General features: G+C 54.4%; 1 protein-coding gene across 1 annotated transcript in view; it reads left to right on the forward strand.

Annotated features, from left to right (window-relative positions):
• COL22A1 (collagen type XXII alpha 1 chain) overlaps nucleotides 1–27,653 on the forward strand; it is a 266,083-nt gene that overhangs the window by 30,270 nt on the left and 208,160 nt on the right. Inside the window, exon 4 of the mRNA XM_028166969.2 lies at nucleotides 26,065–26,139. Coding sequence (XP_028022770.2) covers nucleotides 26,065–26,139 — 75 coding nt within the window. The remainder of the gene's footprint in view (nucleotides 1–26,064; nucleotides 26,140–27,653) is intronic.

A 27,653-nucleotide genomic window follows, 5' to 3' on the forward strand; every position in this document is an offset into this window, starting at 1 on the left:
GACCTAGGAAGCAAGGCTGCTTCTAGACCCTACCCTCTGGCATTTCGTCATCCTGCCAGCCTGGGTTCAAACTGGTTCTGCATCTTGGCAGAGCAGAATCTAGATTTTGAAGAACTTCTGTGCCCAGGGGATGGTTTTGGGACTGGTTCCGACAACCCTGGAGAGGTCAGGTCACTGGGTCATGTTGCCCAGTTAATACAACGGCGGGGCTGGGCACAGGGTCCGGGCCTTCAGCCTCCGCATGCTGGCCTCATCCCCCTGTGCCCCCAGAACACAGATTTCAGCACCACTGACCTTGGGTCTGAGTCAGGGACGATGATCACAGGTAACAGAAAACCCCACTCTAACTTGCTTAAAGCCTAAAGCAAACTGACATCACACAGGATGAAGAGGCCAGAGGTCAGGCAGCCTCGAGTGGTGAGACCAGGCCCTCACTCTCCCTGTTGCTAGGCTCTTCTTTATTGGTGTTAATTCTCATCTTAGCTGATTTGTGTGTCGGGGTTCCGGCAGTGACCAGTGTTGACTGAAGAGATGCTGATGGGGGTTCTGTTTAGGGAAGACTGAGGTCACCGAGGGATGCCGAGGCGCCGGGAACCAGCGGCAGGAGAAGCCAGCTGGTAGCAGGGGTGGAGATGATGCTGGGGCCCGTGGGTGGGGAGGGGCTGCCCGTCATGAGCGGTAGTCTCCTCACCTCAGGGAGGGGCACGGCTGCCCACTCAACCGTGACCCAGAGGGAGCGGGAAAGGAGCCCCTGCCTCACTCCCTGCCCGCTTGGCTGGCACTTCCCGTTGGCCTGACCTCATCCGACACCGGTCAGCAAAGGGGCCAGGTGATACGGTGACAGGGGCCAGCCTCCTGGGCTCAGAGCAAGACAGAGAAGGAGAGCAGGGGTGTGGGAGGGAAAAGGAGCTGCCAGCACAAGACAGCTCTGAGTGACCTCGGAGTCCCGAGAGTCCTTGGACCCAGGAGAGGAGAAGGTGACCCACAGGCCCGGGTTCAGTCTGACTGGACGCCTGTAGGCCCTGCGACTGTTCCCAGTCCATCGCTGTGGCCTCCGAGTGGAAACAGGCTGACTATCTGGGGCCTAAACCAAAGGACCCTGTTTGACGCTGGGGAGTGGAGTTAATTACCACCTCTCCTCCCTCAAGGAAAGGGGTCTGACCCAGGCAGAAACACCGGGGGCTATACCCATGGGGAAAGGGCTGCAAGCCCACCCAGCACGCCACACATCCACCGTGATAACATTAGGAGAAACCCACGATTCTCTCTAGACAGGCTTCTCCGAATGCCTGAATAGATGGAAGATTCAAGTTATTCTTAGTCATCTAAAGGGAATCCGTTTTGTAAATACAGCTGTAGGCTGAGAGGGTCTGCTCTGTTCTGGGGACAGACGAAGCAAAATCTCTGCACAATTGCTTCAATTAGAAACAAAGCAAAACAAATAAAAGAGCTAACAGTAACGTAGTGGAAAGCACGTAGCAGATTAAATCAAGGAGCATCACAGCATCCAAACAGCTAGAAATCTTTTGGCACAGGGAGGGTACCTATGGGTGACCTCACGGCCTGAATCAGAGCTGTTCTGACAGGGGCTTCACACTGATGATCTGGGAAATCGTAGACTAACAATGTGGGGTTTTGGTGTCATGATCAGTCCACCCAACCCCCTCATTCGTTCATTCAACAGCCATAGTGGATTCACGCTAATCCGTTCATTCATTCAACTTCAACCCAACCACGCGTTGTAAGCATTGGTTCAGTTCAGTCCATCCATCCATCCATTCGTTCGTTCACTCATTCATTCAGCAATCACACATGAGTGAGTCCTCTGCTGGGCACACGCCAGGTGCCCAGGATGCAGTGATGGATCTGATCTTCTTTTGTCCTTGAGAAGGCTTTATCTACTGGAGGCAGCAGGAAAGTGACAGATTATTACACCATGGACTGTGCATGCTGGTTACCACCTGCCACTGGGAATTTGTGTTAGCTTATCTGCCTAGGAGCTGCCTTCACATATAAGAATATAAGCTTCACGAGGGAAAGTCTGTTTCTTGCAGTGCCAGTGCCTGAAACAGAGCCTGGTATGTAGGAGGAGCTGCCTAAATATTGTTTAAAAGAAATCAAGAGCAGCGACCTGGCAGTTAGTTCTGTGCTTGCTATTGTACTCGTTGTGCTGTGCACATCAGAAGCACTCACTCAATGATCTACTGCCTCCCAAATGCAAAGAATAAGAGTATTCAGCAAATCTGAACTCATAGCCAGCAATAACTGAGTGTTTCACTTGTGCGTATTTTGGTAAGCAGAGACAAACAGTTGGATTTTTTTTTCCCCTTTAAAAACAAAACCTTTATTTTATTTTTTTAAACATCTTTATTGGAATATAATTGCTTTACAATGGTGTGTTAGTTTCTGCTTTATAAGAAAGTGAATCAGCTATACATATACATATATCCCCAAATCTCCTCTCTCTTGCGTCTCCCTCCCACCCTCCCTATCCCACCCCTCTAGGTGGTCACAAAGCACCAAGCTGATCTCCCTGTGCTTTGTGGCTGCTTCCCACTAGCTATCTGTTTTATATTTGGTAGTGTATATATGTCCATGCCACTCTCTCACTTCGTCCCAGCTTACCCTTCCCCCTCCCCGTGTCCTCAAGTCCATTCTCTGCGTCTGCGTGTTTATTCCTGTCCTGCAATGGTTCTTCAGAACCTTTTTTTTTTTTTTTTAGATTCCGTATATATGTGTTAGCATACATATTTCTTTTTCTCTTTCTGACTTACTTCACTCTGTATGACAGACTCTAGGTCCGTCCACCTCACTACAAATAACTCGATTTCATTTCTTTTTATGGCTGAGTAATATTCCATTGTATACAGTGCCACATCTTCTTTATCCATTCATCTGTTGATGGACACTTAGGTTGCTTCCATGTCCTGGTTATTGTAAATAGTGCTGCAATGAACACTGTGGTACATGACTCTTTTTGAATTATGGTTTTCTCAGGATATATGCCTAGTAGTGGGATTGCTGGGTTTTATGGTAGTTCTATTTTTAGTTTTTTAAGGAAGCTCCATACTGTTCTGCATAGTGGCTGTATCAATTTACATTCCCAGTAACAGGGCAAGAGGGTTCCCTTTTCTCCACACCCTCTTCAGCATTTATTGTTTGTAGCTTTTTTGATGATGGCCATTCTGACTGGTGTGAGGTGATGCCTCGTTGTAGTTTTTTTTTTTTCTTTTTTTAAACTGGAGGACTGTATTTGTGATCAATTGTTTTTTTTTGTTTGTTTGTTTTTGGTTTTTTTAAATTAATTAATTAATTTATTTATTTTTGGCTGTGTTGAGTCTTCGTTTCTGTGCGAGGGCTTTCTCCAGTTGCCGCGAGCGGGGGCCACTCTTCATCGCGGTGCACGAACCTCTCACCATCGCAGCCTCTCTTGTTGCGGAGCACAGGCTCCAGACGCACAGGCTCAGTAATGTGGCTCACGGGCCCAGTTGCTCCGCGGCATGTGGGATCTTCCCAGACCAGGGCTCGAACCCGTGTCCCTGCATTGGCAGGCGGATTCTCAACCACTGCACCACCAGGGAAGCCCCTCGTTGTAGTTTTGACTTGCATTTCTCTAATGATTAGTGATGTTGAGCATCCTTTCATGTGTGTGTTGGCAATCTGTACATCTTCTTTGGAGAAATGTCTGTTTGGATTTTGAAGGCTGGTGAGGGTCTGGAGGAGGCAGGCCGGGATGGGCTGAATCTCCCCATGACAGGACAGATGCGGAGGAAGAGGGCCCTGACCCGGCTCCCTGGGCGGTAAACAGCACTGAGAGAGTCTGCTGTTCTCTGGGCACCAAAGGCTCTGAAGGCTGATGAGGGTCTTTGCGTTACACTCTCGCTCTGTCCCCACCCAGCCCGGTTGGCGGGGCCGGGGGGGTGGGTGTCCCTGCTGGCGTTTTGCACGTGGGGAAGCCACCAGTGCTCTAGACCCGTGCCGGCCATCGCATGTGGGCACTGACCAATCTGGGGCTGGTCTGAACTGAGAAGTGCTGTGAGTGACATACACGCCAGATTTTGTGGGCGTGGCATGAAAAAGAGAGTAAAGCATCTCATGCATATTTTTTATATATATTGATTACATATTTAAATGATAATATTTTGGAAATTTAGGGTTTATACAATATATTCCTAAAATCAATCTCACCTGGTTCTTTCTACTTTTTAAAAATTGCGGCTCCTAGAAGATCTAACTTTACGTATGACGCTTACCTGTGAGGCTCTTCTCCTCCTCTGCTTCCTCCTCCTTTTCCCTTTTTCTTCTTCTGTGATGCTGGTGCTGCAGACGGAGAGCTGAGGTCTGATCGCTTCTAGAGCCCATGCTTTCCAGCCAGCCTGGCTACAGAAGGGAGGAAGGGCAGTTCTGGGGGACAGAGGGGAAGCTGAGTCCCAGGTCAGTGCACAGGAAGCGAGGGGCCAGTGCGGCGGCCCCGCTCCTGAGGCAGCACAGGCTGGGGTCTGGAGGCAGTGGCTGGTCTGGCCTGGAAGCCCAGCTGGGAGTGACCGTGTGAGCAGAGGAGGGGTGACGTGGGGACAGGACCAGGCCTGGGATTGGGCAGCGCTTCTTCAGGGTGGCCATTGCAGAAGCTTCTCTTTGTCCAGATTGCTCCTGGACCACCTGTGGACCTGACCTGTCCTTCTTCTCAGGCCTCAGGATGCCGTCGTTCACCACTGCTTAGAGCAGAATTCCTGGGCATATCCTGCTTCCTAAGTCATAGCTGCAAATAGGATAGCTTAGTGCTACCAGTTGATTTTTCTCTAACACATTTATGGCTTACCCTGTGTGTCCATCCGTTCTCAGAAGTAATGTGCACAACACTTACGTTGGCGTTGATACCTTAGCCACGCCTGATTGGTCGGTGAGGTGGCTGCTTAGGACCCCTCCCCGAGGAGGCCCCGCCGGCAGGGAGCAGAGCTGGGAGTTTAACCCCGTTCTGTTTGAGCGCAGGGCCTGAGTTCTTTCTGGTCACCGTGGATGTTTAGGAAGCACGTTTAAATCCACCACGGCATTGAAGCCTCACCCCAGCCCCCTAAACCAGTTTTCTGCTTTCTCCTCTTCTGTTGCTGGTGGCACTGAGGGGCTGAGTGGCTTCTCCGGGATCACAGGGGACCAGGCTTTCAGCTCTTCACATAGCTCAGAATCTGCTGCCTGCGAGTCTGAGTTTTTTCAAGCTATCCTTCTGTAATCCTATTGGATGTCTAATTATTGAGCCCTCCCAGTGCCTGGCCCAGGCCTGGCTCACGCACGGTGACCAGTGGCTGTTTGTTGAAATGACAAATGCAGCTCACTGCACTTGAAGAAATCATCATCCCTGTTCCATAAACGAAAGATCACGTGCACACCTAGGAGTGGCATAGCGACAGCAGCAGCAGCAGTCACGCACGGCGGTGTCATCAGAGATGCATTTTCTAGCATCGCGACTCCCGTGGCCTCACCCAGTGGCCTCCCCTGAGATCTGCTCTGGCCCGTGGCTCACTGTCCCCCTGGCCTTGGGCTCATCCAGGGAAGCACCTCCGTGTCACGGCATCAGTTCCTGCCCCTCTGTGACCTGATGAGGTTCCCAGGGAACCGGACCTCAGCCTGGCTTCCCGCAGAGCACGGGGCGGAGGCCCAGCCCCAGAGCCTCGTCTGTAATTAAGAGCTTTCTCTCCCCCAGGCTCAGTCGTGGCCACGAAACAACCTTTATATAGCCGGTGGTGTGGCTGTCAGTGAGCTTGTGGCATGCCAGTGGCCGCAGCTGGGGGAGCCTCTGCCTACTTCTATTTTGGGGACACTGTGGCTCTGACTCCTCTCTGCCTGCCCTTTAGCCCTGGGGTGTTAGTGTGGATGAGGGCACAGAAGCGGCCCCTTGTGCCTCTCTGGTTCATGACACAAAGCCTCCCTCTCTCTCTGTGTGTTGTGTGTCCATGTGCTATTCCAGTGAGTTTTGTCTACTGGATGCAGTACTTTCCACGACGACACAGAGAGAGAGAGAGAGAGAGAGGGAGGGAGAGAGAGAGGCTTGTTTGGTGTGAGGCGGGGATGGATTTTATTGTTCTCCTGCAGTTCACACTGGAAAAACGTCGGCATCTCTACCCCAGCTGCGCATTTTGAGAGTGCGTGACTCTGCGTGTGTCCCCCGCCACTCCGAGGAGAGTCTCAGCTTCCTGTACTGGTTAGACCCGCTCACAGATTCAGCTGCTGTGATCATAAGTGAGGTCAGTCTGCGGGCGGGTGCCGAGATTCCTTGAGAGGCTCTTTCTTGCTTTTGACCGTGGCTGTCACAGACCACTGCACTTTCAGATGAGGGAATCGTTAGGTTCGCTTGAAAATTTGTTCTATGCTTTTTTTTCTTGTAGCAGAAAACAGTTTGAGTAAATAACACAACTTATTTGTGTCACTGGGACCAGGCTAGATACACCTTGCAGGACACCAGCTCACAGCGGTTCAGGTCTCAGGGGTCTTTACTGCACTGTTGGCTTTTTCTTTAGCACAGATTGTTTGTTCCCCTCTTATCTCCCAGACATTGTTGTGAGGCGAGGGGATCACGATGGTGAATGATTCACCTGCGATCCTGCTTTTAGGGCAATACTTTCCAGAAAGGAAGGGAAATGGAGAAAAAAGGGCAGTCACAGTGCCCACGAGGGGAGCGTTGTTACCACCCCCACTGTCGGGGGCACATGTTGAGGGCTTAGCTCTGCAGCTCAACTCTCCCAAGTCCACATGCCAGGAGGAGGCCAGGAACCAGCCAGAAGCAGAGCGCACCTCAACCCCCTGGAATAGGCTGTCCCCTCGACGGCCCAGAGATAACACCCACGGGGGGCCTGGGGCTGGCTGTTGGCATGTCTGGGTGGCGTGTCCAGCCTGGGAGTTTCTTTGGGTCCGTCTCCCTCAGGACCTGAGTCTCGTAGTCATCAGAGAGGGGACAGCCCTGCTGGTGGCCTTGTCCCCAGTGACCAAGTCCTCCTGTCCCCACCCCTGTCTCCATCCCCACGTCCCTCTGCGTGGCCTGGAGACTCAGAGGTGAACTCAGCACACACATACGTGCATGTGTGCCTATGCACATACACCACACATACAGCCCCCCCCCCATAAATCGTACATACCCTCTCACACACACACATGTATCTGGGAGCATGTGTTCCCACGAGGCGACCCGCCCAGCTCGTCCTCTGGGTGGGCCTGAAGCCCGGGCAGAATCAGCGGCCGCCTCAGCTGTGGGTTAGGAGCTGCCACGCGGATGCCTGTGGCCTGGCTCTCGGGGCCACACCAGCCTCAGGAAGCAGGAATGGGGCCCCGCCCTCGGCCCAGAGGTCACTGGGAGCGCCTCCCGGGTAAACTTGTCATGACTGAGGTCACCCCCTGGACATAGTCATCGGGTTACTTAATTCTGATTATGTGCTGGGGAATTTTATTAGAAAATTACTGAAAGTGATGGAAAACTAAACCCCACCCATTGTTAATTTTTCATTTGTGTGCATCAAGGAAGAAGAAATAGTCTCCCAGCTCTGCCCGGCCAGGCCCAAGCCTGACGAGGCCCCTGCCTGACTCCTTTCTCGGCTGCATCTGTGTGACCCCCTGTAAAAACCCCAGCTCTTCTGCCTCCAGCCTCCGCTGGTCCAGGGGACGCGGCTCATCTCGTCCACACTTTCTAACCCGTGTGTCCCGCTCCACGTGAGGGGCAGGCACCCTCGTGTCCTGAGTTCTCCCCAGCCTGCCCGTCGCTCTCTCTGCTTCTGGGTTCTGGTTTCTCATGGCGGCAGCACTTTTAGTACTGAGCTCCGTGTGGATTTGTCCCGGCAGGTGCATTCCCAGAGGAGGTTTGCACGTGCACCGTGATTCCCACAGTGCAGCCCGTGGGCTGGCGGCGGAGGCCATGGTGCATGCTGGTTCAGCCCCAGCGCCTGCAGCGGCCCAGCCCTGCCTCCTCTCCCTGGGTGAAGCTTCAGGCCAGTTCCCTAACCTCTTTCTGCCTTGCATGTTCATTGGTACAAAGAGGATGATGGTGACATTTCCACCTTGTAGAGTGTTGTGAAGATCTAAGGGTTGGGACGTGGAAAATGCTTAGCACGGTGGTGGCCCTGAGCACACGCTCTACAACTGTCTGCTCTTACCATGTACCTTTGTGGTGTGTATGATTTTTATGTATGTCTATATTTTCATCTGTCTCTATCTGTATGTGTATATGGGTATGTATATGTTACTTTTCAGAAAGGTGACTGAGCTTATACGCTTCACTTAAGGCAGTATTTCTCGACCTCCTTTTGAGGGAACCTATACAGTAAGTCTCCTGCACACAAACAGGTTCCGTTCCGAGAGCACGTTCGTAAGTCCAGTTTGTTCGTTAAGTCCAACAAAGTTGGGCTAGGTACCCAACTAACACAATTGGCTATACAGTACTGTACTGTAATAGGTTTATAATACTTTTCACACAAATAATACATAAAAACAAACACAAAAGATAAAACATTGTTAATCTTACAGTACAGTACCTGGAAAAGTACAGTAGTACAGTACAGCAGCTGGCATACAGGGGCTGGCATCGGGTGAACAGGCCAGAAGAGTTACTGACTGGAGGAGGGAGAGGAGGTGGGAGATGGTAGAGCTGAAGGATCGTCAGCGATAGGAGGTGGAGGGCAAGCTGCCATTTCACTCACGCCTGACGCTGGTGGCACAGGTTCTGGCTCCTTGCTGGAGCCAGATGCGCGTTTGCATCTTTGGAAGTTCGCAACTTGAAGGTTTACTGTAGGGGACTTGCTGTATAAGTGTTTTTTTTCCCTCTAATTGCCTCCTTCTCTGGAATTGTAATACCACACCTAACTGTCGATCTGTTTATGCTGTTGGGTAAGGTTGAACTTTGGAGAGCCGCAGACCATTGAAATCGCTAAGGTTTTTTTTTACCCGCTCCCTCAAAGCCAGTTTTACCTCCTTGGAGGCAATATTACCCCCTTTGAGAATGCATAATTTCGGGCATGTGAGAGGATTACAGGATGCGAGTTCAGGGAAGGCCTGAGTTCATATCCTGCCCTCTGTCCCTCGGGAGCTGCGATGATGCAGCCTCAGGGTTCAGCGGATGGGCTGAGGTCTAAAAGCCCCAGTTAAATACAGGTTTCCCTGTTTGACAGATTACTTTTTTAAGCTTTAGTTTTCCCTGTAAATGAAGACAGTAATATGACTGCCTGCTTTCTAGAGCCCAGAGAACACGCACATAAAAGGCTCCCTTTGTAGCCTGGCACAGAGTTAGTGCCCATCATAATCCAGGTGCAGCACTGCCAGGACCTCTCACCTGTGGCACGGGGGCTGGATGGAATCCCAGCTCTGCCGTCTGCCAGCTGGGGGTCCCTGGGCTGCAGTGTGCACCTGTCTGAGCCTTGGTCTCCTTATCTGTAAAATTGTGGTATTTACCAATCTGGTGAATCATTTACTGTGGTTCTTACTGTTTTTGTTGTGCTGTTATTATCAAACGTAATATTTTTATGGCAAATCTGTATAAAAAAGGTCAAAAACCAAAGTTCCCAGACATGACATGACTGGATCTGAGCTCCCCGTCACAGGAGGGAATCAAGCAGAGTCTAGAAGCTCATCTGCTGTGAGTTCTGTAAAGGAAACTGGCCTGTCCAGGGAGGCGGGACGGTCCTTGATCTAGCGCACGGGGTGCCGAACCCCTCCCCACAGGCCACATCCCGCCAGGCAGAACGCTTTACACCCTGCGTTTTATTGGAAGATGTACTTCACGTCAGCTTCTTTACACGTTGTCTGTGGCTCTGTCGGCACAACCGCAAGCTGAGTAGTTGTGACAGAGACCACGTGGCCCACGAGATCTGAAGTATCTACCGTCTGGCTCTTTAGAGAAAAAGATTGCTGACCCCTGATAGTGGGTTCTGACGTGATGGCTGGGAATCTGAAGTCGCTGCCACTAACAACTCCTGGGGTGACCCTGGAGAGGGTGTCCCATGGAGTGCTGAGTGGGGTGGGTGGGGACCCTCCTGGAGGCCCCTTCCCTTCTGTGTCTCCCTCACCGTCCTGCGTAATCCCCTCCCCCGTCCGTGTGCCATTGCATTGCGGGTGCCTTCTCATCTTGTCAGTTTTAGGGGCGACCCATGTATCCTAGAAAGTCCTCCTACCATCCCAGGTCTTGGACGAGGGTTCATGCGCCGAGTGGGACTAGAAAGGACTTTGAAGGGCAGCTGTGAACGTGTGTCCTCCCTTTGCCACTGCCCGGCTGCGGGGCCAGTGCTAGCCACGGCATTCTTTGTGCCTGGTAGCATCCCAGGCAGAGAATTCATCCACGTAGGCGTGGCCGTCTCGTTTACTGGTATCGTCATGCCAGGAATTCCAGTTCAGGGAGGTTTGACTGTGCATTTCCCACAGTGACTTTCGTTTTGAGTTGATAAAGGGATAAAATATAGTGGCCACAGTGAAATTGGCACTTGCAAAATGTATACACACGTATACACAGTCTGTATATAAATATACATCTATATAGTTAAATACATGGAGAAATTCTGCATTTCTGAGTGTCTCTCACATCCTGCAGTGAACCTTGTCCTGGCCGAACTGGATTCACACTTGCGAGAGGGCGAGCGGGGCACGGGGCTTACACAGTGTCTGGGGCTTTCCAAGAAGTGTGGCTGATTAATTGCGATGCTTCTGATAACAGCCTCACGCTTCGTGGAAGCCTGAAGGAAAACAGTTGTCAAAGCAGTATGTTCTCCATGACTTGTTCTGCTGTAAAATGTGTCTGTCTTTGTCCTTTTAATTACACAGACTCTGGTTTCTTTGCGTTTATCCACATACAAACACAAGCAGAAACACACACAAAGTCACACACACACAGGCACACAGACACAGTCACCCATGCCCACTCATACATACACATGGGTGTACACATGTGCCCCCTCCCCCCCATACACACACACACACACACACACACACACACACACACACACACACACACACACGTGAACCTAGACGGGGCGGTCAGCACAGCAAAAACCCCTCCCTCCTGCCCCTCACCCTGGAACAGGCTACATGCAGCTGCTTAGAAAAATACAGCTGTATTAAAAGTCAGTGCCTTTTGAGTGTCTGTCTGCACTTGTGAAATACCTACTCTTATTTTCTGGAAGTAGCCAATTTTGCTTGATCTAGTAACGGACACATAGTGCGTTTTTGTTTGCTTGTTTTCAGTAAAGGCTCCTGTTGCTTGCATCAGGTGTAAGGATAAGTGACCAAAGAGGGGACAGTGATAACTGGTGCTCTTGGAGGGTTCCTGAGGGGGCCAGGCCGGTGGGGACGCCAGCTCCCCTGCAGGGCGGGCCCGGCGTCCCTCAGTGCGTGCTCGGCCTGGGTGTTTCCTGCTGCACCCGCGTCTGCCTTGGGCCCCAGATTCTGCCCTGTGCTCGGGTTGGGCTGCCCATGAGGTACCCATGGGCCAGAGCAGCCTGTGCTGGCGGAGGGAGTGGAACCCTCAGTTACAGGAGGTTGGGATGCAGGGCTGATCACCTCCAGTGACCTCTGCTCGCCTTGACGGAACCCTGCGCGGCACGGGGGCGGCGCTGACCCGTGAGCCTGGGGCAGGAGAGCAAAAGGAAGCCTGCCTGCTCTGCAGTCTGTGTTTATAAGTCACCCATCAAGTGTAAAAACTGTCCCGGGAAACACATCCCATCCCCCTAGCGTGGGCCTGGGAGATGGGTGGTACCTCCCCTTCCAGTGGCCTCCAGGACACGGCGGCCCGGGAGGGTCACACCCTGGCCCCAGTCCACCCAGCCCCCTTCTCTTCACACATCCTGTTCACTTGGGCTTGACTCATGGGGGCCTCATGGGGGCAAGGACACCCCAGGATATGAGGTCAAGCTCTGTCCACAAACCCCACGTGCGGCTGCCCCTCACAGCCCCTGGGCCCGGGGATTGCATGATCCCCTCGGGAGAGCAGGTGGGCAACCGCTGTACCTCTGGAAGTGGAAGTGGGCTGCTTGGGCGAGAAAGTCCAGAGTGGCTTAGAAGAGGAGCATGGGGTCTGAGTGGGTGTGGTCCCTTGGCCTGTCCTCCCCCTCTGTTTTCTCTTTGTCTCCTTTTTGTCAGGGAGGCAACAAAATGGGGTTGAAAGAATATGCTTTCTGAAATACAGCAGGCCTGGATTGTAAACCCAGCTCTACTGTCCACCGGCTGTGTGGATGTGGGCAGGACACATCTCCCCCATGGGCACGTGGCAAAGAGCCCGCAACTGTCTGTGGATCCTGAGACCCGAGTTAAGTCTAGGCCCGGTCCCCACGTGCCCCACTTGAGAGAGGCCTCGGCCAGAGCCCAGAGAAAGCAAAGCCGCCTTTCGGAGTCTAGCCCAGCGAGCCCCGGTGCCCACTCCCACGGTCTCACACCTCCTCCCTGTCCCGGATGCAAAAATCTTGGCCTAGAAAGTGAAAATAACCAGTTCAGCACTGTTTCTTTGCACACTGGAACTTAGAGGTAAGATGGACTGCAATGACCTTGATCCGTTGAGACCAGGCCCCAGACACCAGCGCTGAAGAGGTGCTGGGGTCACAGGGAGAGCGGCCCAGGCCGGCTGGGGCCTGGATTGACACCCGGAGTCCACTTCTCCCCCTCCTCCTTGCTCTGCATGAACTTGACACCGTAGCCCACCTTCAGGGAGGGATGACCAGAAACATCTAATTAGGATCCCTGGCTCAGCAACTGAGGACTCCGGTGTTAAACAGTCAGCCTCTGCAGCGTTTTCCATTGTCACCGGGCGGATGAGCAGGGCCTGGCCAGTGGTGTCCAGCATGATGTCCATGAGACTGTTGTTGGTTGGAGGCCCCAAAGGGCCTTGAGCGTAAAAAAAAAAGCAGCCAGTAAGCCTGTAGTGAACGTGCGGATCTTTTAAAATTCTGAGCTATAGAGAATTTTCTTCCTCCTTCCCTCCCTTCCTCCCTCCCTCCCTCTCCCTCTCTTTTTTTTTTTTTCTCTGTTTTCATCTCGACGTCTGAGGCCCAGCAGTTTGTATCATAGGTCAATGCTTGGATGTTTAGGCTGATGGACCTTGGCTTGAAGTCCTGCGTTTGCCATTTTCATCTCTTTACTTGCTACCTCTGTGCTTGGCTTCCTCACCTGTAGAATGGGTGCACCAGTCCCACCTTCTCCCATGAAAATTAAATATGTTGAAGTACGAAAGTGCTTCCTGCAGCGCCTGGTACAGAGCAGGTGCCGGGCACTTGTCCTTGAGGAAGCACCTGGGTGCTCTGACTCTCAGTGTCCTTGTCTGAAACACGGGGATGAGAAAACCCACTTGGTGGCCTTGTTACAGCACTTTACTCGTGGGTCCAGGAAATTTTTTTTTTTTTTTTTGGTCCAGGAAATCTTGATGAAATGCTGTCTGTGAGCTGGAAACTGTGACTGCAGGTCAGGGGCGTCTGGGAGTTCGTGGGATAAACATACCGTCTATCTCAGGGGAGAACAAAACCATAGAAAAAGCACTGAAACATAAGTGAAAATTCTAGCAGGAAATTTTAGTAGGTGCCCTGTCAGACATAACCAGGGAGGCTAAGAACAAACAAGAAAGAGGGGAATTTGCTGTAGGTCTGGTGGTTTGGGGTCCCTCTGAGGACACACCAGGAAGAAGGCCCGGAAAGAGAATTCCAGGCAGAGGAAACTTTCTATAAAGGAACGGGATCGGGATTACATAAAGGAACCGAGAAACCAGGGAGCCTGCGCCCTGGAGCAGGTCGGGGAGGGACAGGATGAGACTGGGGGCAGAGGCCAGCTCCTGGATGGAGTCGTGTGTCTGTGGGAGGTGTTGGGAGTTTTATTCTGAGTTGAATGCCAAGCCGTTGAAGACTTTGTTTCATTTTACATTTAATAGTGAGACATAGGCAACCTTCCGAAAGGCGTATCTGAAGTGTCCAGCTTGGTGAATGTTGACACACGGCATGTACCCTTCTGTCCAGAGCACGGTGCTACCTGTTCATGAGTTCCATTCACCGGAGCTGTTGGGGGGAGGATGGATGCAACGAGGGGACAGAGAAAGCAGGGGCAGTGGGAGGAGTCCAGGGTGACCTGGGGCAGAATTTAGATTCTCATCCTGGGCGCTGCATCCCAGGGCTGCAGGAGTGTGGGGAAGGCGAGGAGGGAGGCTCGGGAGGGGAGGGGCTGGTGCATTCCTGAGGTGCCAGCGGCTGCACCCGACCCAGAGCTTGGGGTGAGTCAGGGAGGATGTTGGCAGAAAGGCCCTTGTGGAATCCGCACCCTCAGAATAATCGATGGGGCGGGGAGGGGTGGAGAATTCATTTGCTCACTCTTGCCTGTCTCTGCTGGTGAAATTTCATCCCCAGGGCGTTCACTCCTCTGAGTTCTGTGTGGTGGGGAAGCCAGATCCCAGGTCCCGAGAGCCTCGTCTGAGGCGGAAGTGGGAAGCGGAGGCCTCACCTCCCAGGTCAGGCTGCTGTCCCAGCAGGGGTGATGGACACCCTGAGGAGGAGCAGGAGGGGCTGGGGGTCTCCGCCAAACAGGCAGTGCCGGGGGTGGGCCGGCAGCTGAGCTGGGGGAGTCCGGGGGTGCTTCAGGTGTGTCTGGCCCAGGAGGTGTCCTGCAGGGGGGCCACCAGCGGTGACGGGCAGGGCCCAGGGGCAGGCAGTGGGGATGGAGGGAAGTTCCCAGAACAGGCTACCTTTAGAGAAAGAGCACAGGGGTGTGGGCTGAAGGGAAGAGGTTCAGAGCTATTCCCCGGGCACATGGCCGGGGAGGCACTTAGGGAGTCGGGGACACTGATGGAGCAGTGGGACGGCGGGAGCAAGTGTGTCCTTGTTTTGAGCTCGTCGTGTTTTCAGTGGCTTCGAGGTCATAAATGTAGAAAATCCAGAGAAAGAGCTGGAGACCCAGAGAAACAGGGTGGGATGCGGATGAGGCCGGTGAGGCTCCGGGTTTAAGGAGACTCGCTCTCGAGGTCCTGGCCCTCCAGCCGGGCAGCTGGGGTGCGGCTCGTTAGGCGTGCGCCCCGGGCCCTTGCTGGCCTCGTCCTCTTCCCAGCCCTGCCGCCGAGCGGAGGTTGAGGTGACGCCGCCTTAGGCCCCAGAACGGATGACTGCCACCAGGGTCAAGGTGGAGAGGGAACGTGAGCTGGAGCTGCAGCCCAGGGCCCGGGCAGGTGGGGCGGGTGTCCCCGAGAAAGGGGTCCGAGGGCCGGCGTGGGGTGGGTGGGAGGGAGGCTGGATGTTAGGGGCAAGTGCGTGGAGTTGAACGGAGGGCCCGGCGCGCAGTGGTGCTCTCGTGAGGAGCGGGGCCTGGTGCGCTGGGCAGCCGCGGAGGCCAGCTGGGAGGGGAGGGAGCACAGCAGCTTCACCCTCCAGGCGTGGCGTCGGCCGGAGCAGCAGAGCCCGGGCCTCGGGTGGGGATCCACAGCCGGGGACCCCCAGAGGAGGCGGCCGTGTGCCGTGGGCGCCCGGGGTGGGGATGGGAGAGTGCGTGGGCGGTGCCCCGTCTGGAGTGTGTGCGCTGGACGTCCCCACCCTTGCCCCAGGCCTCAGCCCCGTCTCCAGTTACAGCTCTGCCTTCACGGCTGGACTTGCCGGGGAGGGGGGGTGCGGGGAGCCAGGCCACACCGCTGCCCCGCATTGCCGTCTGGCCGTGATGTCCCAGCAGCCTCCCCCGGGTCCCCGCAGGAACGCAGCCAGTGGCCGTCCCAGGAGCCCACCTCCACCAGCCCTCGGGCAGAGGGGCCAGGAGCAAAGGAACATCAGGGCTGGCTAGTTCCACCCCTGTCCAGTGGCCTGGGACCCGGTGAAGAGGTCCCCACCTTGCTGCCTGCTCCCACAGGCGTTCAGGGGCCTGACGCAGGACGGCTGAGCTCGGCCCCGCTGCCTCTGGGGGCTCCTGTCCCTGTGGCCTGCCTCGGTCACCGGAGCTCTGATTCTGAGGACACGACCCTGAGTCCGGGCACGGTCTGACCCAGGCCACATGCTGATGGAGAGGACGTGGCCGCAAGTACACAGAGTAAATAGCGCCGCATGTTGTTTGCCCGTCTCCCGTGAGAAGCACAGACACCGCAGGGGCCGGGGATGTGGCTGTGCGGAGACGTGGGGCTCCCTCGGCCAGTCCCGCGCTTTCCTGAGACGGAGGGGAGAGGTGGTCAGTCCTGGGCACACGCAGGTCAGCGCTGCCCCCGGAGCCGGGGCTCCTGAGGCCTCTTCCCGCCGTGGGCTCCCCTTCTCCCCGCGCCTTCCCGGCAGAAGGCCTCAGCTCCTCTCCACGGGCCACAGGGAAGTCTCGTCACCCCTTCCGTGCGTTCACGTGATAAATTCCCGTTTTGCCACTTATTTGGTTTTATATTTCTCCACCTACTCCGAACCCACGTAGGAGGAGGGAGGGTGCTGCTTTGCCTTGTTTCTCTTCCCTGCTCAGCAGCCCGCTCCCTCGGGACCCTGCGCCATGGGAGAAAGCCTTGGGGAGGCCCCTCCCGCCTCTGGTCCAGCGGGAGCTCCGGGTTCCTGGGAAGGACGGCAGGCTGGGTTCGGGTGATGCTTCACTCAGCACCCGGGCCCTGGGGTGAGTGGTCAGGAGGAGGGGGACGTGAGTGGGTGAGATCACGGCGGCCTTGGCACCGAGTCTGGCGCTTCGTGTGCTTTCTCTTGTCCAGTGCCTGTCAGGACCCTGAAGGGTAGATACTGAGAGTGCGGATTCAGTTCTAGAATTGAGCAGACAAGCCTCAGAGGGTTGGAAAAGACAGTGCCACGCACAGAAAGCACAGGTTCACCCCCACGAGGCCTTTCCTCCTTGGCCGTCCACACGGCAGCTGCTGTAGTGCAAAGTGGGGTGATGCTGGAGTGAGACGCGCCTGGGCTTGAGCTCTGGGTCCCTGGTTATGAACTCTGTTACTCGGCGGGCCGGTCTCTTAATCCTGTAACCTGAAGCGCTCCCTCCTCTGGACCTCCGGGCCTCCTCTCTGCCCCTCCTGCCCACCAGCGTCCCCTTCTCAGCCTCCTCTGCTGGTCAGTTCTCATGTCCCAACATGTAAAGCTGGAGGCCGGGACCTACCCTGGGACCTCTTCTCTCCTCTGTCTCCATCTCTGAACCATCTCTTCCACTCCCAGCGCTTTAAAGCCTGTCTACAAAGGAGCAACTCCCAAATCAAAAGCCAGGAGCTTTGTTTTGGAGGCTGAAGGCCAGGCTCACAGATCCGGTTGCTTGCTAGGTGTCGAAGAGACATCTCAAACTTGAAGCGTCGGAAACTGGACTTGTGTTTTCTGGTTCCAAATGGATTCTTCCTGCAGGGTTCCATGTGCTCAGGACAGAACATTCTTTCTTTCTGGGACACTCTTCACCCATTCGGCCACCAGCCTGCCCGCTCTGCTTTCCAGAGAGACCGGGGTCTGAGCACCCCTCCCTGCTTCGCCCCCGCCGCGTGGCTCGAAGCCGCCAGTGTCCACTGCGGTAGCCTCCTCACCCGTCTGTCCACCTCCACCCCTGCCCGCCAGCGTCAGGCCCCCAGGCAGAGGGGCACCTCCTGCCAGGACCCATCACCCCCCGCCCCTCCCGGCCCCGCCCCCTGCTCCACCTCGTCTCCCTGTCTGCCATTCTGGCCATGGTGTCCATGCTCCCCGACCCTCGGGCCCGGGCCTGCACCCCCGATGGGTCACCCTCCTCCCGCTCTCACCTACTCGCCTCTGACTCATCCCTCAAATCTCAGTGGAGACACCCTTTGATCCCACTGTTCTCATCCCCCCACTGCCTCAGTACCTTTCAGGGGTTATAATCACAGAGTTCTTGGAGACATCAGGGCCTTCCTTGACCAGTTTCCATCTTGTCTGCTGGACGGCAGCTCCCTGAGCTCCGCGGGCCCCTTAGCGTGTGCCCTGGCTCGGCTCAGCGCCAGGTGCGTGGCAGGCGCTCGTCGGACGTGGCGCGAAGGGAAGGAGGTTTGCATTTAGGTGCTTCTCAGACACCAGGTGCCAAAGGTCACTGCTAGGCTGAGCTGGGCCCTGGCACCTGTTCAGGCTGGCCGAGGGCTCTGCCTACCTCCTGCCGTCCCACTGCCCCAGGCTCCTCTTGCCAGTCCTACAGGAGGTCCTCGCAGTCTCTGGTGACACCTACTGGTGCTCTGCCCACGGGACAGTCCCCAGGAGGGAAAGAGGTCCAAGTAGCCCGGGACAATCGAAACCACGCCCTCTTCGCAGGAGTCTCACTGCCCCTGGCCTGGATCACGGCCCCCCTGTATCTGGGCAGAGCCATCTCTTCCCTGCCCTGGGGTCGTGAGGCTTCCCCTGACCCACCTCTCCTGTCTCCACGCCCTGGGCTGTGCTGCAGGGCTCGGTCCCCCTCCCACCTCTGGGCCCGCCAAGCCCCTTCCTGCTCAGGGCTCTGCCCTTGCTGGGACCTTCTTCCCTTTGCTCGTCCCGTGGCTGCTCACGCCCTTCTTAGCTCTCAGCCCGGAGCTCACCCAGCTAGGAGGTCTTCCCAGGCCGACGCACCCCACGTGCATCCTGGCCCCCACGTCACCGACGTGTCCCCAGCGGCACTGATCACTCGTGGCGGCTGGCTCACTTCCCTGTGTCTGTCTCTGCGTTTCCTCTCTGCCCTCTCCTCTGTCTGGCTCGTCCCTCCAACAGGGCGGGGCCCCCTCGTCTGCGTGTTTACACGTTTGCTCCTTATGGCAGGATGTATGGATCAGGCGCTGTGCAAATACGTGTTGGCTGAATGAGTGAAGGAACGAACAAGCTCCTATTGGGTGCCAGGCATCAGGCCGTGAACTCCTCATCCACTGGTCCATTTAGTCTTGAGGATGACCTTGGATGGGGAAAAAAATCCCACAAACTTTTACGCCTGTTTCTGGGTCTGGAAACAGACACAGAAGGAGAAACTGACGTGGGTGGTGGGTGTCTGCCGGCTCCAGACCTTGCCTCTCCCCAGCCTTGGGGAGCACTTCCCCCTCTGGCCCCGTCCCTGCTTCAGTGTACCCCAGCAGGCAGGCGTGTGCTCGGGCGGGAGGGTGCCTGGTAGCCTCTCCTCACCGTTCTCTCGCTGTACGTGCTCTTCCTGAGACAGAGGATGGGTGGCCCTGGTCTCCCGGACCTGGTGATCCTGCTGTCAGCAGGCCCGGGGTGGGGGTTTCTTTCTAGCAGTACTTTGTCTCTTACCACCAGGCTGCCTCTAAAACACTTAGCCTTCATTCCCCCATAGACTGGGCACCCTGACCACACCCTCCCTCCAGCCTAAGGGACCTGGGAGGTGGGCATCAACCAGCGAGGGGATCTGGGGCCTCTGGGGACCAATTCACTTTGACCTAGAAGGGAAATGCAGGCCGGGAATCTCCAGAAAGTTCTAGAATAGGAGGTGGAGGTGGAACCTGGACCCTGGGTTGTCCTCTTTGCTCCTCACACGGTCCACATCATGGCCCTAGGATGCAGCTAATAACAATCTTTAGGTGGTTTTTTTTGTTTTTTGTTGGTTTTGTGTGTGTTATTTTTTAAAAATGGGGAAAGCTCCTTGTTCACCTGTAAAGAACGGATGCTAATGTCTGCCCTGTGAGAGCATTGGATGAGACCCTATGTGTGACCTCAAGGCAGTGGAGCTATCCGATGACTGGCTGGTTGTTATTATACTCATACCCAGGGTGTTTTCTAATGCTCAGATGTGTGTGTAGAATAGTGGTCCAGCGCTCAATGTCCAAGCCTCACTACCTGGCTTGATTCCTGCCTCTGCCACTTACTGGCTGTGTGATGTTGGATAAATTACTTAACCTCTCTGATCTTTGGCTTCCCCATGCATCAGCATGCCCATATTGCAGGGTTGCTGTGAAATCAGAGCACATAACTGTCTAAAGTAGCTGGTAGGTGGTGCACAGGGCAGGTCCAGCACTTCCCTTTTCTTCCTCACCATTTCGCAGATGGGTGGAGGGAGGCCCCGGCCTGCCCTTGCTGAGAGCTGCAGGGAGCTCATGACATGCGCCAGGATTTTAGTGACTCCAAAGAACGTGCTCGTTGCTGGTTAGGGTGTCCCTGTGTCCTCGGCCCCCACCAGTGAACCCTCCCAGCATCTGCAGGTATTTGCTGGCCGTGGCACAGAGCTCTCTCCCATCTGTCCTGCTGTCTGTCTATCTCCACGGTGCCTCCCTTGAAAATGGGGGCCTGTCCCCCGACCAGCAGCTCTTGGGTCCAGAAGTGCATATTGAGCCCCACTAGGCCCCTGCCATCCCCCAGACCTCCTGGGGATGTCTGCACCAGCTGTCCTCTCGGGCTCCAGTTCACCTCTGGAAACAGCCCTCATGGCTGCCTGCCCGTCCCTGGCCATCCCGCTGCCCCCTCCCCTAGAGCCTCCTGCTGCCTCAGCAACGAGGGCCCCAGGGCAAGGCTCAGGCCTACTATTAAAAAAAAAGAATGACACTGATAACCTACAAACACTGTACTAGTGAATCATGTTCAGACCTTTAAAACAAATTTGAAAATGCAGAAAGGGAAAAAGGAAATAAAAACCACTTCAAGTTCTGCCCCCCAGAGGGGTAACCACAGTTAGTTTGTGTCATATATGTTCTTCCAGACCCCTGTGTATATACGTCAGTTTGTCGTAGTGAGTACGAGAGTGCTGGAGTCATACTGAGTTTGAATTCTGTTTCCACCACTAACTAGGGGTGTGCTTTGAGCAGGTCATCTAAGCTCTCTTAGACTCAGTTTTCTCATCTGAAAAATGGGCATGATAACTACACGGACATGTGTCAGGATGCTGAACACTGGCATCTGTCAGCGGGAACATGCCTTGGCCGTGCCCTCGGGAGCTGTGAGTCTACAGTGCGTGTGCGCTTAGATTCCTAACTGCCCCCGTTGGGATCTTATTCTTTCCGCTCTTTCTCCTCCGGGTGAGGGAGCTGCCAGGGAGCCAGGGTTGCTCAGCTGGAGAAGATTGGAGAGAGGAGGACGCTGACTGTCTTGAAACATCTAACCGGCTTTTGTGAGAGACACGGGACCTGTTCTGGATTTGGTGCCAGCAGAGGACACACTCAAGGGCAGGGTCTTGCCGTCTGCCCACCCCAGGTTCCCCAGTGCCCTGCCCAGAGCCAGGTGTAAGTGGGCACAAGCAGATGGACCCGATGGGCAGAACTCGGAGAGCACGTGAAACCTCTGGATGCAGAAGCCGCTTGTACATGTCAGGGGTGTCCAGAGGCAGAAGCAGTGCCTCAGGAAGTAGCATGCTGGCTGGCTGTCCCTGCAGGCTTTGGAGACAGACTTGGGCGCCTTTGTGCTGGGTGGCCTTGGGCAGGTGACCTTGGAGAGACTGCATGCTGTAGTGGTCCAGAGCCAGAGGCTGGGGCCAGCATGCTGACTTTGCCATTTGCTAGCTCTGTGGCCTTGGACGTCTTGCTGACTTCTGTGTGCCTTTCTTTCCACATCTGCAAACGGCAGCAGCTGTCCCGTAAAGCTGTAGGGGGAGCTCAGTCAGCGTGCTGATGGATCCGACACGCCTAGCACAAGGTCTGTGCAGAGCAAGCCCTCTACATCTGTCTCCTGACCACGGGGGTAACTCCATCCTCCGGCAGAGCAGAAACTGTCCACATCGTGCACCCAGCACAGTACCTGGACGTGTGGGCACGCAACCTTGGAAGCCCTTACGATTCTAATTACTCGTATCGACCCTGGGGCCTTGGGGCCTGGCTCCCCACAGTAGGGGTGTGTGGACGATTTCCTGGCTGGCCTCGGAGCCGCTGAGGAACTGTGCCGTGAGTCTGCTGGGGGTCTGATTCATCTCTCTCCTCCTCCGCCTCTCCCCCTGCCCACTTGGAATGTCATCATCCCACCTGTGGTGAGCTGCACTCAGCAGCGACTGCCGGGCGGTGACGGATGGGCCGTGATTGCTTCCTCCCGCGGCGCTCTGCTCCTTGCTTCTCCTGGTGCTGCTCAGCTAGGCCGGGGAAAAGTCTCCACTCCTACATTCTAGACACAGGTAGACCTTCATTCAAACCCAGATACTCCTCCTGTCTGGTGAGTTTCTTAACCTCTCTTAGCCTCAGTTCTTAACATCCGTGTAACAGAAACAAAGTCTACCTCCTCAGATGGTTGTTGTGGGTAAAATTTCCAGGTGGGTGAGTGGCACACAGTAGGCACTCAATAATTGCCAGCACCCTTTTTCCCAACTGGAGAAGCTCTTGGCTGAGAGCCCGGGGACAGGGAGCCGGGGACAGCATGGTACATCTTCTCTAGACAGAGCCATGGGTGTTCAGCACGAAGCAGAAGGACGGCAGAGACCACCTCGTGCAAACCCTCCTCCCCTGATGCTCAGACACACTCTCCCCTTTTGCCATTTGGTAGACTGAGGGCAGCTTGAAGCGTTTTTCCCGGGAAACTGCAGTGAATTCATGGTGTGTCCCCCTGGGAGCAGCAGCCCTGATCATCCAAGACTTGGCCTCTGTTGAAGGCTTCTGGTGAAAAAGATCTCATACTGTGGAAAGAGATCTTGTTGCTCTCCAGAAGTCTAGAATGTTCTGCCATCCTGAAAGCTGAGGGGATACGAATGGCAGTGGGTGACAGTAAATGAACTCCAGGGGAACAGGGGCTTTGTAATCAGCCATGTCTATTCTGTGTTTTCACACTTTCAAGAAGGAAAATCAACCAACTAACCAAGAGCTAATTAAACACACGTTTTGATTCCTGAGAACTTACCCTTATCCTTAATTCCAGAACTACTTTTTATGTTGATCCTGAATGATTACCTATAAATCTGTATTGATTGGCTAAGTGAAGGTAATCCAGTTTGTCAGTAGCTTCTTTACCGGGAAAATGAGTTTCTTTTTCTTACGCTTTTCACCTAGGCTTGGGGGTAGCTGGAGTTCCTCTCTCCTCAATTCTAGACAGTCCTGCAGATGTTATGTCCCACGTTTGAAGGAGGAAGAAGGGAAAGTACACCTGCCAATCCCTTCTACCTACCTGTCCCCTTACATTGGGAAAACCAAAGCTTTTTAAGACACCACCCCTCCTCAACCAAGCACGCTTCTGGTATTTATGTCCTTGTCCAGAACTGGGTCACAGGTCCATCCCTCGCTGGAAGGGCGGCTGGAAAGGTGGGGAACAGAATCACCATAATTGGCTTAGACCGACCAGCCACAGCTTTTCTCCATAGGCTGAAAATGCTGCCATTCTGCATAAAAGTGACGCTCTTTCAGCAAGGAAGGAGTGGGGAACGGGTATTCGGGTGGCAGCTGACAGTGTGTGCGACCCCTCAGTGGCAGGAGCCCTGGAGCCCGTGCGATCTTCTCACCGGATTGTCAACATTGTGGTGCAGCCCACGCCCGAGAGGCGTCCAGGCCGCCACTCAGCCTTTACTTCTTGGCTCAGGCGTCTCTGGTCGTTCTGTTCAGCACAGACTCGAGGCCTGTTCTGTGCCTGGAGCCGTGAAGGCAGTGGACCTACAGCTGGACTGAGACTCAGCCGGGTGTCCAGGCTCCCCGGGGGGACAGCCCTGCCCGTCAGTGCCTTCAGCAGGGCGCCATCAGCTCGGGGCCACGGGGCCCTGCCGAGGGCTCCTTGCCCAGGCTAGGGCGGGTGGAAGCCAGGGCTGAGGGGGAGGAGCCCGTGAGGCAGGGGGGCACAGGACGCCACGGCAGCGCGGACGCTTCCTTGAGCTTACCTGTCCCCGGTCCTCGTCACAGCCCACGAGCGCCCTGAAGGTAGGGGCGGTGTCTTATCTGTTATCCCACTTACGTGTCCCTGGAACTAGCTCAGTGCCTGGAATGTGTCTGGAGCTCTGTAAGTGTTTCAGTTCGAATAAGTGAGTTAACGTGGAAATAAATAGATCGTTATCCAAGATGTGGGCGTATCTTGGCCAGAGGGATGTAGTTACGGGCTGAGAGGGACTTTAGATGCTAACTCTCCCTTCCTGCCAAGAGGTGAACCTCTGGGGCCCCCTCTTCCCTGGGGAGCCTGGCTGCAGGGGGTATTTTGGGAGCCATTTGTCCTGACTTACTAAGTCAGCTATAAATTCCCCCTCGAGGCTTTGGAGTGTGTGGGGCTTAGTGATGGCCCCAAAAGGGGATTGGCAGGTGGTTTGGGGACTGATTTCTTGAAGCAGTTTGGGCAAGCGCTAACATCTTTTAAACGTTTCAATCTTTTCTGTGGTCATGGCTTTCGGACTGTCTTTCACCATCCCCGTTTGGGAATCAGGGCGTCCCCTTGGGATATTTGCAGAGACAAGGCTCAGTAGCTTTGCCTGCCCTGAGCTCCAGCCGTCAGCCTCCAGAGGTTTGCTCATAATCAAGGCTACAACCTTCTGAGTCAACTCATTTTAAATGACGCACGGTCCCAGCCAGCCCCTCTGGCGGCCTGCCAACCGTAAAGCAATTGGCCGTCACCCGCAGCTGCCGCTGTCCTGGGCGGCACCGTCTAAACACTGCGCGCCGCTGGCATCCTCTTGCATATCTGGTTCTAGACAGACAACTCCGTGCTGTTTCCAAAATAACTCCTTCCTTGGGGCTTGTCAGACCTCTGGTGCCTTTGGGATAAACACTAAAAATACCTCCTCCCAAATCAGGGAGGATCTCATTCTTTCCCCTCACTGCTGATTGGAAAAGGGGCCTCAAACTGGTCCCGCAGTGAAACATTTGTGAAAACGTATGAAAAGAGATTATTGCACATGGAATTGATGGGATGACAGGACTGCCTAATAACGTGTGATTATTACAATAATGTATATAGTAACCAGACTGCTTCAAGGGCAGGGCAGTATTTGTACTAAGTTGCCTCCAGTGCCGCATTGAAGTCCTGTTACGGCTTGATCTTGCTCCGTCCTCCAAGCAGCCCTGCAACAAGTGTGTATTTTGTAAGGTGTCCCATGTCACACATACTGACACCGACAGAGAGATGAGGAGACTTGCAATGGAGCCGACACTTGGGCCTGGAACCTTAACGCTGGCAGTTGGTGCTCTTTCTGGGATTCTTAAAAATTGAAGTATAATTGACTTACAATGTTGTGTTAGTTTCAGGTGTACAGCAAAGTGATTAAGTTACACACACATGCACACACACACACACACATATTCTTTTTCAGATTCTTTTCCATGTTAGGTTATTATAAGATATTGAATATAGTTCCCTGTGCTATACAGTAGGTCCTTGTTGTTTATCTATTTTATATATAATAGTTTGTATCTGCTAATCCCAAACTCCTAATTTATCCCTCCCTTACCCGTTCCCCTTTGAAAGAAACCGTAAGTTTCTTTCTGGGAATTTTAGGGCAACTTAAAGAATCCCTTTTCCTTCCAACTTTTTTTTTAAAGTGAGAAATCATGAAGACATTCAGATAAGACTTTTATGTAATATCATATAATAAGACGTTTATGTAATATCGTATAATAAGACATTTATATAATATCGTATAATGAAGTATTTTTCACTGTGTGAGTGACTCCATTGCCTTTGTGTAACTGAGCAGTCTTGCTTCTTCTGGGATTATGCCTGCTTCTGGAAAAAGCTCCCTGGGGCAGCATAACAGACACCTTGCAAGTGGGCCCCCAGCATGTTTCCTGTTTCATTGACACCCTGCTGGCTTGGGATTTTCATCTATAAGTTCCTGCCTTTATGAATGAAGTTCCCTCTGCCTGCATCGCCTTTTGGTCTTTTGTCCATCTGGCTGAGTCTTACTGTTCCTTTAAGGGAAACCTCAAACATCACCTTTCCAGGAAAGCTTCCCCGACCTCCCCAGGCTGGGCTAGGTGTTGGATCTGTGTCCTGAGTGCCCTAGCAACCCAGACCCATTTCTGTCACTTATGACCCCATTGATCATGTGGATTTCCGTGTCTGACTCCCTCTGATGGACGACTGTGAGCTCCTTGTGGGTGGGGACCATGCCTGTTCTTATCTCATCCCCGTATGAGCACAGTATTGGCAGAGCTGATGCTTAACAAGTACATTTGGGAGTAAATGAAACACTCCGTCAATGTGGCGCTGCCTCTGCGTCTGCCCCATGCTGGACGTCCTGCATGCGGGGGGGTTGGCGCGGGGTCCCGATGACGTCACGTGCCATGGAGGAACCGTGGGCTGCGTTTGCTCATCAATCTCTGTTTCCTCTTGCTTTTCTCAGACGTGCTCTGCCCCAGCGTTCGTGTAGAAGGAGATCGCTTTAAGCACACCAATGGCGAAAGCAAGGAAATCACAGGTAAGAGAGTAACAGCCACCCTGCACGGCTTGCTTTGCTGCGCGTTTTGCTGGACTTGACCATGACCCTCCTTGATTCAAGGGTAGCCTTGCTGGTGCTGTCCTCATTCCTGTCCTTCACCACAGTCCTAATAGGATGGTCTGAACTGTGCAGGAGCAGCTCCCGTCAACGAACCGTCCAACAGGGAAGACGGTTCACGTGTTCCCTCCGGGAGCGGGTGGTGATGCTGTAGGGTCGGTAGAGAATGCAGTGGAGTGAGCGACATGGTGAGTGAGTGATTGGCAGCCGGGCAAAGGGTGAATAAATAAATGCATTTGGGAGTGAATCAGAGTCCTAAATACATGAGTGAATCAGTGGATGAGGGAACACAGAGACACACGACTGCGGAGCCAGCAGCAGAAGTGAACTCCGCAGAGGCTGTCTCTGTACACGACCACGACGGGGTAGCGGGGGTGCGTGGGGGGTGGCTGAGCCGGCTTCCTCCTCGTCCTGATGGCGATGAGCATCCGCTGACTACTCCCTGTGGCCAGGCGTCCAGCTGAACACTTCAAGTGCAGGATCTCAGGGAAGCTTTCCTCCCCCTCCAGGACACCCGCCCTGCTCACCTCACCAACGCCGGCCGGGTCAGGAGCCCCGTCTCTCCACCCCAGAGCATCTCGGGTCCATTTCTAAGCAGTGCAGTCCGTCTCCCATCCAAGGCAGTGAGCCCCGGGCCATCAGAACCCCGTGTCTTATAGGTGCTACAGTGCCCTGCCCTTCCCCAGGGACCCTGCCCGGGTTTGCCTGCCCATGCGAACACGCCAGCATCTGCACCCTGGCGCCTGAGGGATGTTTCTAGAACAGCAGAAGGCTATGCTCCCTGTGTGCACGGCAGGTGAAATGTGCCAGGGGGTTAACACTCCTCGGGAGTGACCCAGCCCTCAACCAGTGAGCGTCGGTAAAGAAACGCCCGGCTCCTTGACCCACTTCCCAGCACGTCCCCGCGGGGGCAGCCGGCTTGGTGCCGCTCTCCTCGTCAGCTGCCGTGCCTCGCTCCCTGCTGTCCCTTCTCCTCGATCGAGTGTCTCCTAGATAAGCTAGCACTTCTGGGGGAGCGCCTGGGCTGTAGTCAGTGCTCAGTGAGGTGCTCTCTCTATCAGGATGTCTTTGTCCAACTCCTGAGAGCAAGATGACTTCCTTCCTAGTCACTGCATTAATGCAGCTACCTTGAGGCGAAAATATTTATAGCTGAGTCACCGTCCAAAGGGCAAAACTGCTGGGAACACAAATGTCCCCACTGATTGCCTCGGTAATACCCAGCGGAGCTCTGGCTCTGGATAATCTATTCTCCATCCCTCGAGCCTGGCTGGGCCTGCCGGTTCTGCCCCGGGGTAACTTCCTCTGAAGTCACTCTGGAAAGCAGATCTTTGCCTTGCTGCATTATCCATATCGGGCTTCCTGAGCGATGAATCCTTCGTAACGGTATCTCCCCTAAATAATTCATTATCCAGTGTGTCTGTTCATAGAAGGGAAGT

Source organism: Balaenoptera acutorostrata, chromosome 17, assembly GCF_949987535.1.
Source record: "Balaenoptera acutorostrata chromosome 17, mBalAcu1.1, whole genome shotgun sequence".
In the NCBI taxonomy this organism is placed as follows: Eukaryota; Metazoa; Chordata; class Mammalia; order Artiodactyla; family Balaenopteridae; genus Balaenoptera; species Balaenoptera acutorostrata.